We start from the raw sequence: 14,375 nt of genomic DNA, 5'->3' as shown, positions 1-14,375 counted from the left end.
TATTTACGACAGAGAGCTATATGTGGTAATTTTGTGGTAATTTCCACTACCTTATATACGGTAGGGAACTATGTCCAGAGAGTCTCTCTTTCCGTTGGCTCATGTACCTCCAACGAGCTATGCTACAAACAGTCACCCACAACTGTCCATACTGAATATGATCATGCACACATCTGTCTTAAAATGACAATTGCACTGTTTAAAAATCTCCCCACATCATCAGCACTGTATTGGTAAATATAAAACACACCACCCGTCTGCTTTCAAATATTTTTCTGTATTATAAAAGTTGCATTTAAACACGATTTCACTCTTTACAGAAATAAATAAAATAGCACAGTAACAGCATTGTCTGTGATACACTGAAAAGAGAGTGGCAGAGACAAGAACTCAATTTGCAACATTAACATGTGATTAAAGCACAGGAATCTCCTTTCCTACACTGACTGAATATTCTCGTACACACTCAGCCCCCACACTTCTGTAATTACCTTATCTGTTCAGCCTGAGTTTTCTTCAGCTGTTCTCTTTCTGAATGTGGCTCCCTTGAAGATTAACCCCGGTGAAAACAAGCGTCTTTCGTTCTCAAACCGGGGTTATTGCCTGGAACTCTCAGCTTTTTCATCAGAAATGCTCCAACCAGGAAAACAGGTCCTTCTCCCAGCTCTCCAAATCCCGACTGTCCTCCCCCTCTCTTCAAACTCCCCCCAGCAAAACCCTCATCACTGCCTCTAGCATGATACTTGCTATGACGCTGCTCCAATCAGAAATTAATCATGCCACATCCTCCCTCTCTACACAATGGCTCCTTTTTACAGTAACCATTTGTAATCCAACTGATTTCCTGTACCTTCGAGCCCTTGGCTTCCTGAGTTATGTGGACAGCAGCAGAGAAAAAGAAAAAAAAATGAATGTGCGTTTAAAAGTTCACTTTCAGAGTAGGCCTATTTCTGCAGTGGAGACACATTTTTATTAGTGGGTTATGTTAAATGCAGTTTTATTAGTCAGGTTAGTTATGAATAATGCTAGTTATTAATTTTCAAATGTGTCTCTTGCACCATAGGCATTTCAGGTGAAAAATAGTGTGCATTTTTGAATGTGCACGTGTGCTTTTAACTGTAAAAATAGATTTGCATCTTATATGTTAAAATCGTTTTTGACTGAATAGCCTGTCTTTCCATGTTAATCTGGTAACACATATAGCAATGCACCGCACCCATGTGGTGGTGCTGCATAAAAAAAAATTGCTACCTGTGCAGTAATGCTGTACTCTGTGCTGTAACACGCCAAATATCCTTACACCAGCCAGTCAGGGGCTGGAGATTAACAACTCACTTCCTCTGTGTTGCAGAGGTACTGTTCGTAACATCTGTATTTTGCAGGGAGCTACATCCCAATATCATAAAATGACTAAAAAATGAGATAGCCTCCCAAATCAAACTCTTTCCATGTTCCCTCGATATAAATGTAATCCACTCAGCGAATAAATATACAGCAAATAATGTATCCCTATTAGGGAAAGTGAAACATGAAAATTTCCAAGGCTACCTTCGCCTGTCTTTTCCCTTAGCTAGAATCAGAGTTAAATACTCCTCCTTAGCATCACATAAAATTGGCAAAGGAAGAGGACATTCATACAATCTTTCTTAGTCCAACAATCGAATGAACTTGCTTCATACCTTACCAAGCTGCCACTACTGTTACCCACAGTGCAGGCTAAAGGTAACAGCTTACACAATTCTTAAGCTAAAGAAAATTCCCCAATGCTGAGATATAACACGCCAGGTTAAGTTTTTTTTAAGAGAATGTTCTGATCAAAGTAAGAGATAATGTTTGACCGAACACTTGCCTCCTTCTCTATTGATTCTTTCCTCACTGAAAGGCAAAAGGAAAATCGGTCATAGAGCTATGATGTTTCCCAGACACTCTGATAGTGTCCTGATATGAATATATGAGGCCCAGATTGGAGTTTCTGTTTGAGATATCTCAGCCAACTGCAGTTATCTCATTGGCTATATGAGCATTTTGCTTTTCCACAAGCTAATTCCAGTACTAAATGTGATTTATGTTTGAAGGTGGTGGATCCACTGATTGTTTAGTATAATCATATGGGTTTGTTGAACTTCGAAAGAAAACATTGGACAAGGAAATGCACTGGATTTGATTAGGCATTTTAACATGATTGGGCTTTGAACAATTTTGAAAGCCATGGGCCTCATTGATAGCGTGGTGCTAATATTGGAGGCATCATCAGTAAACTCAGATAAAGTTGCTGCCACTTGGCTTGGCAGGCTTACCGTCAGATTTCGAGTTATGGTATGGCAGAGTTAGTCCCGAATTTCGGAGTTCAAAAGACTGAATAGGGATCTGGTGCATTTACAGCAGGCGGCAATTCTGCTCGCAGTAATAACCTCAAATTTCGAACTCCTATGCTTTACCTCCAATCTCGGAATTTGGTGGTGCTGTACAAGTGACAGTAAACCCTTTAGTACCAAAACAATGCTGTTAAGTGATTTACTGTTTTTATACACACATTCCCAAACTCACAATGGGCTCCATGTAAAAACAAACAAAAAGTAGACAGAAAATGTAAAGATTAATTGGGGACAGTGTTTCACTTTGCCTTTACCACTGGTAATAAAACATGTTTTCTGCTGGTAAATATTTACAAAGTGTTTTCATATGATGTCCTAATAGTGGATTAGTTTAGTTAACAAATCAATAATTAACAGAGTTGAACACATATACTTATAGGATTGAAATGTTAAATGTCTGGTTAGATACACTTCCCATGCCAAGACGCACCCCTAATAGCAACAACATGATAGACCTACTTTGATTCTCTTTTCTAATGGATATAAGATCAGGGGCCAGATTACAGAAACTTTGCACCGGTGCAAGTGCAAAGTTTGCACAGTATTAGCACTAGGGCAAAGTTTGCCCTATTTTTAAAAACACTGGGACACATTAAAAAACCATTGCACCTCAATAAGTGCAGTTTGGCATATTAAAAGTACCAGGCAAAAATTGCCTTAGTGCAAAAAAGATACATTTTTAATGCATTTTTGCATGAGGCAACGGTTGTCCTAGTGCTAATGCCATTCCGTATTAGCACTATGGCAAACTTTGCCCTGGTGAAAAAATGTGGTGAAATTGTATCTTGTTGCACTAGGCCAATTTGTGCCCTGGAGCTTTTAATATGGCAAACTGAACTTGTCGAGGTGCAATGGTGTTTTAATGTGTCTCAGTATTTTTAAAAATAGGGCAACTTTGCCGTAGTGCTAATGCTGAGCAAACCTTTCACTTGTAATGGTGCAAAGTTTTTATAATCAGGCCCCAAGTGTTGGGTATTCTAAACAATATGAGAACTTATTTGGAAAAATGAATGGGTGAGATTTTGGAAGAACTAGAACTTTATGATTAAACATAAGTGTACACGCAATGACAGGTATGACACAAATACAATGCCATTAATGTATCTTTACAGTTATCATCATTGATAATAACAAAAACCATTGATTGATTGTTCAACTGAAGCAAAGAACAGTATTGTGGTAATTTAATTAGTACACGTTTATAATAACAAATCATAATTTATGAGACAACTGGCTCAGACAATAATTCATATTCATCCTCATTATCAATGATTTATTTTAGTGTTATCTTTATTTGCACCCATTTGACACTGAACATTAATATTAAGGCTTATTAACAAAGCTTTGGAAAAGCACAGAGTGAAGAGCACGAAACATGTTTCAGCAGCGACAGTGATATTAAATAAATATTAACTTGAATGAAGATAATTTTGCTTCTAAATCCCAAAAGAGGAGTCCTTGCATATGTTTAAAGAGGACATTTACAGTTCAAAATAGATCTGAATGAGGAACTGATAAAGTGAAAATAATGAGAAATGAAACACAGCAACTTGCAAATGAACAAATGTGGGAGAATATTTCAAGGATGATATTGGAATGATGACTTGAAAAAATGTCAGACAATTTAAACAATCATTGATAATCCTAAAGTCATTTTTTGAAAGTACCACAAATAACTGGATGAGTAAAAATATTCTTCATTGCCTTTGTAATGTCCAATATGGAAATGTTGTACTTACACAGAGTTCTTCTGGACACCGGATGGAAGGATCAATCCCCAAATACATTCCAACAATTATTATCTCTGTGCCAGAAAAAAGTATGCTCATGACATTCATCCACAGACTAGCTTTTACCTGGAAAAGAGAGTTACAATTACAATGTGTAGCAATGAGACACTACTCAGTTAGTATTACATGCTGAAATATTGACTGTGTCTCAATTAGAAGAAACACTTTCAATTTAGCAGTTATCATTTAAAGTTCTATACTGGCTATCAGGTGGGCTTTGACATGTTGTACCATCCTCAAACAGGCCCTCATAGCCCTAAAACAACATACTGCATTGTCAAAAAATCCACAAGACCTCAATGTCATTGAAGAATGTTTCTATAACTTTGCACAATTCCCCAACATCATTGGAGCCCTGGGCTGCCCTAGATTGTACCCAGTGCCACTAAGCAATTGTATCTTTACGTTTCTGCATGTTTCACATGATCGATACGTGACACAACGGTCCATTGCAACAGTATCCTACCTAAAGGGAACACATGATATGGCTGTTAGGTAATCAAACACCTGGCAGTAGTGGGCAGAAAGCTTTGATCTAAGGGTTAGTAGTAAGTAGAGGCATTTCCAGAAAGTCATCCCAGGGGTGAAGGAGGAATGATCTGCTGCATCATGCACCCAGCAATGACAAGAGCTACAACCTGTAGCATTTACAAATAAACACTGCAACATGAAAAACCATCTGCATGCTGATACTGACATGTCACCCCTTGCATATAGATGATGCAGGATATCCACTGCTGCCATGGCTGAAGACTAAATATCATTACCCACAGAGGCTAAGTAGAAGAAATACAATGTTCAGCACATACTCCCACAGCATTACTCAGCGGGCATTGGAATATTGAAAACTAGGTTTACATGGCTAAGAAGAATTGGTGGGTTCTCATTTTTTCCCCTCAGAAGTTTGATAATATCATCATTGTCTGCGGCATTCTGCGCAACTTGTGCATATGCCGCAATGTGCCCCTGCCTCACAATATCATCATACAACCTAACAGTGCCGACAATGATGATGGGGATGATCGTTGCCGACGCGGCCAAAATGGAATTCACAAGAAGGGCTGGTTATGAGGCATCATGTAGTGACAGCGTTCATTTGACAGTAAGTGTCGGACCATCCACACCAACGATGGACATTGAAATGTGTGATGATATTTTGCACATGTGATGACAGTGCTGTGGAGTGGTAGCAGCGCTTACATGCGTGGAATTGCATATTGTACATCAACATCAGCACTGGCAGAATTGTGTCGGGCCACAAAGTTTACACATTTTGGAGTAGAATAATTACATATATGTTAAGAAGATTCAAGTCCTTCTTCACCAGCAACTCACTTGCTCCCCCTTACTCCAACTCACCTCCTCCCTCTTGCCCTAACTCACCCACTTCAACTCCCCCAACTCTCTCTCTCCCTTTCCCCCAGCTCCCAGTCAACCCACCAGTTTTTGTGTCAAATGACAGAGTGGATCATTTGTGCCTGGGTCTCTTGACAGTGCCTTGAGACCTGTGAGGAGAAGCCTGGGTAGTCTTCATGAGACCCGAGATAGGGGGGTACGCATGCTTTAATTGGAGAGAGGTATATGGAGTCAGATGGTAGGGTGACTCCCCATGTGGACAACCAAAATTCTCTCTTACATGCTTTGACTCTTTATGGAGATGGCAGCCACAAGATTCTCTACCATGAATTGCAACTGTGTGATCTGATGGACTGTTTTTTTGGAATGTGCGTCAATAGCCCTATAGATCTCACTTGGACAGGTCACCCTGTAACTGGTCTAGGGACTAGTTCTCCCATCAGTGGAGGAGGAGTGCCTGGTATCGATTATCCATGATAAGATCAGGTCTGCCTGATGTTGGGCCTGCAGATGACCCAAGGGCTGGTTGCTCCTGTGGTATTGGAAGCTGGGGCATGACAGGGTTAGGGGTATCTGACTGCACTGGAAGATTAGGGTACCACTGTCCTGTAACACTGTCTCCACCAGTGTCATCTGCTATGCTTGTGATTGGAGAATGCCCTGGTGTGGGCGAGTCACCCACTGTATCAGCATCCCAGTAGCATTTGCCATAATATATGTGTAAGGGTGTTAGCTGCAGTACTGCCTTGCTGGCCAGCTATGGCTGAGCCAAAATAGGTGTGGGAATGGCGTCTGTGTTTGGGTGGGGTCTCCCAGTGGCTAGAATGGCTGCCTCAGATATTCTTTCTTGTATGTCCAGTAAGGGGGCCTCTACTGGTATCTGCAGTGGCCTGTTTATTTTTTACTGGTCACATACCCCCTTGGCTTTTGTCATTGGGTTCTCGACCTTCTCTTTCTGGGCCATTGCTGGGGATTTTTTAAGCACGGTTTTCTTCCCAGGGGGTCCTTTCTGCCTGTAGGTGGTGCATCGGAGCAAACTGTAGCTGTGGTGTCTTTGGTTTGCGTCCCTGAAGTTCCAGCCTCGTCACTGGAGGTGGCCTCTTTGGGAGTAAATTGGTGACACGTGGTTACTTGTGCTGTTCGATATTGGCGTTTGAGTGTGTTGGGTGCACCAGCCTGCCCTCTACAGGTATGGGTAGTCTGATAGAGAAAACAGAGGTTATGACATATCGAGGGGCTCATTTGGCTGCATGTGATGGTCACGGTGGTTGCTGCACATGTTACATCATGTGTGTGGGTGGTATGTTGGCTGGACACATGGTCTACATGGTCTATGCATGTTGATTCCGTTCCACAGGAATATGGCCTTTCTGGGTAGGGTAGGTTGGTGTAGCACATGTATGGTTAATGTGTCAGAGATCTGAGTATGAGGTTGCCAACAGTGGGCTCTGTGCCATGTGCAAGGTATGTCCTTCCCTGTCATGCAATTGTGGTGCCCTCATCTGTCATTTGGGGTCCTGTTCCACACACATTACATGAAGTTCACACTGAAGGTGTACTCATCAGTAGATACTAGGTTTCCTGAGCCAACCTCTGCATCCCCTATTGTTGTTATATCATTTATGTTTACTGTGGTATCAGCCTTCACCCATGTTTGCATGTATTGTTTGGGGACTGCACCCCCTTCAGTGGCTTGGCACTCTTGTGCTTCAGGTCATCCCAGCGCTTCTTTATGACCCTGGTGGACCTTGGAAATGTAAGATACTGCCTGTACCTTAATGAGTCCCCAGTTTCACAGATGAGCCCTCTGGGCTGGGGCAGTTGTTGTCAGTAGTTTGCCCACAGGCCTTGGTGTCTCCTTTGCAGCCTCATCTGCAAGCATTGTGTGCTCGTGTTCAGTGAATGTTTGCTTGCACTCCAAACTGTTGCTTCCATTTCCTCCACCAGTTCCCCTGCCATCGTCTTTGCTGCTCATTGTGGGTGGATTAGTGGTTTTAGTTGGGATTTGCAATGAATTGTGACCCTGTTCTGTCTGATGCCTTGTGTGTTGTTGCAGAAGTCTGGTACCTTCGGATCCCATGATGCAGTGACGCAGTTCTGTTATTATCAGAGGCTGTGTTCACTCTTTATAGAATTTGGTAAACACCATTACCACAAGCTTGACAGCAATGATGTAATCACTTTTGCCACATGCGATAACAGTATTTACCAGATTCAGTTATAATTAATGAACTACTGCAACACTTGTAATTGGGCCCTTAGATTTTGGGTACGGTTTGTTCACACTGCGTAACACATTCAGTAATTTGAAGTGGGTGAACAACACATGTGTCATCTGGTGTGTACGAAAGAGGAGTCCCAGAGAGTGAGAATAGCTTACGTGACGATAAAAGGCACACATATGTGACTTTAAATTTTGAGTGACACTTACAGAAGTGTGGAAATAATACTAGTGATTGATGGTTGTAGCCAGGAGCAGATACCAGGTCTTTGGTGGCTTTAAGTGGCTGTAAGTGACATACGTGGCACAGAAAACGTGTCTAGCTTGTGGTTCACACCAGGGTTAGAAGGAGCAGAGAATCCCTGACGACAGCTTCTGAAATGCACACAGTTGCATGATGTTTGAGGGGGACAGCTGCAGAACTCAGGGAAGTGAAACATTGACCGAGCAGGGTCTGCATATTGAAGTGAGCAAACAAAGCCCATGCCATTGGTTAACACTTGGGCGAAAGAGTACAAGTAGTAGAGAATCCCAGAGGACAGCTTGTGCAGGACTCACACGTGTGTGATCTTTGAGGGAGGAGGTAGTGAACATTCAGTGAGGTAGAAGATAAACCAGTCATTGCCCATCTCTTGAAGCGAGCAAATAAGACATATGTCATTGGGTGACACTTGGGGGGAGGAGCAGGAGGAGCATATAAGTTATGAGTACAGCTTGTGTAAAACTCACACTTGCTTTTTTGGGGGGAGAAAGAAGCAGAGTTTTACAGAGTTGGGATAAAGACCAGTCAATTACTTTTTCCTAAACTGAGTGATCTATATGCAAGCCGTTGGATGACACTTGAAAGGAGGAGCAGGAGGAACAGAGAATCTCTGTGGGAGGCAATCCTGGGATTCTCGGAAAGTAGCATATATTGCCAAGGCAGCAGGAGATACCATTCACTGGATAATCCAAAGAAGCCATAACATTGGGAGGTGTGCTGTTCATTGTCTTTTCACATCTGCAGCACCCTCTTGATGTCTGCACTGGTGATGCTAGTATTTCACATGTTCAACTGAGGGTATCATACAACTCTCCTTCCACATCGCCTGTCAGAAGATGCGCTGGAGTACTTATACCAGTATAGGTACATGCACAGGTATTGCACCACGATGGGAACATCCACCGAGACCAACAGAGGAGGCTGCACTTTCAATTCCAGACACTATCTCAGTGGAATAATGGGCAGGGCTGCAGATTTAATCTGCAGAATATTAGTGAATAAAAAAGTCATAGGGCCTCATTACGAGGTAGGAGGTAGCCATGGTGCTATTAGCATCATTCCCATTGAACCCCGTAGGGCTCAATGGGAATGGGGATGGAGCTAATAACGGGCCCGCTAATAGCAGACACGTTATTAGCTCCCTGGTCCCTTAGCGACTCCCGCAAAGGGCGCCTGGTAAAACCTCGGAATAGGTCGGTAAGGGTTTACCGGCACCGGTCTCCTTACCGGTGCCCGTTAACCCTTTCCGCCCACCTCGTAATGAGGCCCATAGTGTATTTCAACAGTGGGCCAGAAGAGTTTGAAAAATCAAGGTCTCTATCTGGACCCATCAATCGACTGGAAAATTGGACCTCATTATGTCCCAGGCGGTAGCCGTGATGGTAAAAACAGCACGGCTGCCACCGGAGTCATGTTTGTTTGTGGCACCTGGCTTTGGAGAATTACCGGGGCATTACAGCCCCGGCGGTACTGGAAGCCAGACACCGGAAAAAAGTAACTCCCCATTTCCATTCTAGTCTCATAGGACTCAATGTGAACGGGGAGGACGGAAGCAGCGGCACTTTGTGCAACAGTGCTGGTGCTTCCATCAAAGTATGCGGGCAGTTCGGACCTGGCTGGTGGGATGGCACCAGCACGCGGGACTCGGAGAGTGCCTGTCCAGTAACAACGGTGCCAGTGCTTACCAGCACCGTTGTTACTGGACTGGCACACTCGTAATGAGGCTCAATATGTAGCAATAACAGAAGAGTTCCCCATCTGTGTACAGACTCTATTTTGCCAGAGATCAGAACGTATATCACAACATGATATGGCCTTTTGAATGTTACCTCTGATTCTAGCGCCATAGCAAACAGATGAACCCAGCCGTGTGTTGTTAGACCATCATTTAAATCAAATGTGTGGTAGTGTTTCACACAGAATAAACAGCAACCAAATCTGGCCTCTTGTGTGGACACTCTGCCTGAAAAATACGTGCAGAGTTAAGGCATTGACTAATGTGGGTAGAAAACCTGTGTGGTCCCAGCAATGTACTATACCACCATGCACAGACATGAGATGAAGTTAAAAGATCAGAGGTGGAACCCTTCCCATACCATCAGATGAGCAGACAGCCAGTCTGCACAATTACCCCTAAAAATACCTAAGTGTGTTATTGCTTCGCTCACCAAGCCCTACCCTAGCACTCCAGCAATACATAATAATCCCCAATTGTGTCAGAACAGCCTTGTGGATTTTCTTGAGGGGGGATGGGTATATCACACATGAAATGACAGACTGTGCAATGCTAATCTTGTTATAGACTTGATAACAGACCTCTGACCCTAGTATTTTGAAGAAAATCATGGATTTCAGTGGCTTGTGTGAAAAGGCGATCAATGTTGGGACATTTGCAGCCACCATTTTATGCCCCACAAGGCGATACCAGAATTTGCCTGAGAAAGTTATGGCTACAGTGGGGTGGGTACTATAGCAATCAGTGGGCCCAAAAATCAGCTTCGCCATGGACATGTGGACCAGTGTTCGCAGCATTGACTACATGTCTCTCACATCTCACTAGGGTGTTTTCCCTTCCAACACTAGTAATGGGTTTCCCTAACTACCACGCCAGGTTTTGTGGGTAGTTTTACACCAATCAATGTTGTGCATTCAAGAGTTTCATGGCAGATGCCAAATGGGATTTTACATCTGGGCGAAGTTGAGGGAGTTGGAGGCACACAGGCTGAGGCCTCATAATTTTAATGTGGGCTTACTTAAGGTGAACAATATATCAAATACCCCTGATGCCTTACAAATTGGCAAGACAATGCATGACGCCTTCTTTGTGCATGAATTTAATCTGACTGTCACATGCTTTATAAGTAATTGTCAGCTTCTGAAAGAAATTGTTTATGTGGCCCAGAAACTCTTCTCACATTTCAGCCGAGCTTAACATGCCAAAATACACTGCTCCAATAACAGGCACAAAAGGTTGCCACTGCACAACCTGAAGACATCCGGGACCACAATTTGAACTCTGGTTTGCACATATGGGCAGGCTACACTAGCAGTGCAATACCATAACAGATTACTTGAACATGCACATTAGAGCTCTAAACAAGGCATTCAGTATAACGGGACAGTGCCAACTGCTGTCTAACACCTTCTGTGTGCTATGTCCTGTTGAGGAGGCCACCAAGGGGACCTGCTTTCACGCTTGCATTGTATACAAGTTCAAGCTCAATACTGACGGCATCAATGGGTACCTCATTGACACCTGTTAAAAGCTATGTGAACAGTGTGGGTACAGCCTAAAGGCACGAGACGAGGTGGGACACCATCAGGTATCTTGAATACAGATGGATCATCCACAGGAAGAGACAGCAGACCATAACCTGCAGAGATTTGGGATGCCTATCTACTTAACACTTCACTTGTGGCAAGGTATAATGACCCAGTTAAGTAATGGGACAGTAAGCAATTCATCTTGCCAGCAACACTTGCTCCTTGGCACTGATCCAGATGCTGCACAGCTGGTGAGAGGCTTTCTTTCAAGCTTGAGTTGTGATCCATAAAAAGTTGGATTTTGTCTCTAAGCATTGGAAAAGCCTTCCAGTGTTGCATTGTGAACAATTTACATTGGTAAAAATCAACAGTTGCTTCATTGTGAAAGACAATGGATCGACACACACCCGTAGCCAACACACCAGGTGGGACGATGATGACTTTACCCGGTACTTGTCAGATACCGAAAAGTGGAGTTGTTGCAGGATACATGTGTTTGGGAAACAGACACTTGTAGTAGTGACCCAGAGGAAGTGACATAATGACGAGAACAAACCATTGCCTTTTGTGCCATTACTGTTTGTTAGTCTTGCTATTGTCACATTCACAAATACCACTTGTGAAAGGTTATCCAGCCCTCCCACAGAGTGCAGCTACCAGGGTCGGACTGGGACAAGAAATAGGCCGGGACACCCCAGAAAAAAGTGGCCCACCTCTCGCCTCAAAAAAGTGATCCACCCATCACCTGAAAAAAAAGTGACTCTCAAACCATCATCCGTATATTGCGTCAATTCATGACATTACAGAAAATGCTACTTATGGAGGGTTCAGGTGTCTGTTGCACGTTTTGTTTTGTGTAAACGCTTGAGAAAGGGATAACATTCCTTTTGTTCTTTTTAAAAAAAACATCATCCCATAGCTAAATACTTATTTTGTAGAACCATACTCAAGGCATGTATACTCGTCGCCCCCAGTAATGAAAATCGAGTTTTCGTTACTCCTCCGGTGTTCCCCCTATCCGTCCCAAACACACTTTTACACCCACCCCCTCGCTCCTAGGTGCATGCCCTATGTACAGTGCTCCATTACTTCCCAGCCAGGTTCATGTGTCATAATCACATAGATACAAGGATCCAGGTTCAAGGAAACTACACAGGAATGAAGATGAAATGATGCTGTGAACTAGCATTTGCAAAGCCAATAGTTTTGATTCTAGTAAGGTGAAAAGTGCCAGAGGAAGAAGTGCAGAGAGAGGCAACACAGTATGAAGGGAAAAACTGGAAAGGTCATATGGAGGCATGAGCAAAGGTGGGGTGGGCGCCAGGATGCCACGCCTAAGGAAGCAGTGGGTAGGGAGAGACACAGAGATGCCGACCGGGGGACGGTGGCCTCAGCGAGCCAGAATCTGCTTGATATGCTCATGTACTCTCAGTACTGACATCATCTACACAGATGATGCTTCATGCTCAGGTATCAGCACAATAGCTCTGGGAAAAGCCTCATATGCCCATGCACCTCGACCATGCACCCAGGTATTGCCACCCAATGTTCAGCTGATAATACCACATTTCAAGTAATGGTCTCTATGTGTCTAGTTACTCCGAAAAAGCGACCAGGTGGTGCCATTTCATACCCAGGCTCTCGCATTGAAGTTAATTTATTTCAACTTGGGGCTGGGGAGGGGGTGAGGGAGGGACTGTTGGAGAGGGGCATAACAGCAGTTTTGGGAGTGTTACCAAGGAGTTCTGGAATAGAAAAAATCTTGTGGGGTGGTTGCAGACACCTGCCCTCTTCACAGGGATCATTGCAATGGTAGCTCTGTCTTGTTCTGCTTTTTGCCACGAGCAAAGGGTACTTGCTACTTTTCACATCTCTGGTGAAACTGCATAGGGCGAGTGTCAGAAAGGTTTAAGGAAGGATGGAGTGACTCTGGCATCAGGTGCCAGGCTAGCAGCACTGAAAGTTAGCCTGTCTGATGGGGAATCCACCATGTCTCGTTCATTACCTCCCAGAAACCATTAAATGAGCGGAATCGATAGACTGCAGGGTCTCTCTGTAGGTACCAACAACGAAGACCGCGTTGAAGTCCAGTGTGTCAGGCTGCCCAGGAACTGTCAGGGATGGCGTACTGTCAAAGCATGCAACTTGGCCCCAAAATAGTCCCATGCACTGACACAGTACAGACTGACATTACCACTATAGAGGACAACATTGAGCGCCATTGTATGGTTTTGTGTTTCGCAGGCTGTAAAGGACACGCAGTTAAAACAACCCACCCTCTTTGCTGGGCCTGGACAATACCAGTAAAACGCTATAGAATAGTGTTATCCTGCAGCACTGGTCACCTTCACTTCCAACCCTCCATTTTAGGTGATAACAATCACAGCTGACAAAGCTTAGCCTTACATGAACAATGCCGCATAGCTGGCTTACCAATACCCCCGGATGGCTCGTAGGACTGGGGAAGCAATGTATGTCAGCCATGTCAAGCAGTGATGCATGTAGTGCCTAATCAGGGGTGGACAGGGAACTGACAGAGCCGCTGGAAATAATGTTCTAAGAGGCCCATATTATATATTTTCAGCAAGCCTAACCCTTTTCCTGTGGGAACATTTAGAAATAAAATAGGTTGCCACACAAAAGAGGCCCAGGGTGAAGAGAACTACTGGGAAATCTCCAGAGTTCCCTATAGGCCAGTCCAGCCCTGCGCCTAATAATGCCAGCGTCCTTCCAGCTTTCGCAGGCACTGGCCTGCTCCCTCATTCTCTAAAGGCCAGCCGCCACTGTGACTGCAATAATGTTGATATAAAAATGCACAATAGTGCATCAAGGCACACTAGTTTGGCTCCATCGCGATTTCTGCCTCTGACCCTTTTAAGACACGGGTAAAAACAGATGACTTTGCAAGCTGCGTTCATTCAATAAGTGCCAGTATTCCGCGATCACAGTTCACAGGTGCGTGCGTCTGCAGGGCTCTCGCGAATAATCAACATGCTCACCTTCACCACACGAAACAATTTGCATCACCGAGGTCCACACGGTAGAGAAGATAAACGCATGCGAAAGGTATGAAGGGTCAAGGGGAAGCACACCTTAAAATGCAACTT

At 43.8% G+C, this 14,375-nt stretch overlaps 1 protein-coding gene across 1 annotated transcript in view; it reads right to left on the bottom strand.

Annotated features, from left to right (window-relative positions):
• The window catches only part of LOC138513013 (membrane-spanning 4-domains subfamily A member 4A-like), a 327,001-nt gene that overhangs the window by 89,808 nt on the left and 222,818 nt on the right, over window positions 1-14,375 (bottom strand). The window contains exon 4 of the mRNA XM_069627729.1: window positions 4,115-4,231. Within this exon, the coding sequence (XP_069483830.1) occupies window positions 4,115-4,231 (117 nt within the window). The remainder of the gene's footprint in view (window positions 1-4,114; window positions 4,232-14,375) is intronic.

The sequence above is a fragment of the Ambystoma mexicanum genome, chromosome 12 (genome assembly GCF_040938575.1).
Source record: "Ambystoma mexicanum isolate Mex_15411 chromosome 12, UKY_AmexF1_1, whole genome shotgun sequence".
Taxonomy (NCBI): domain Eukaryota; kingdom Metazoa; phylum Chordata; class Amphibia; order Caudata; family Ambystomatidae; genus Ambystoma; species Ambystoma mexicanum.
This window is presented reverse-complemented; position numbering and strand designations above follow the sequence as displayed.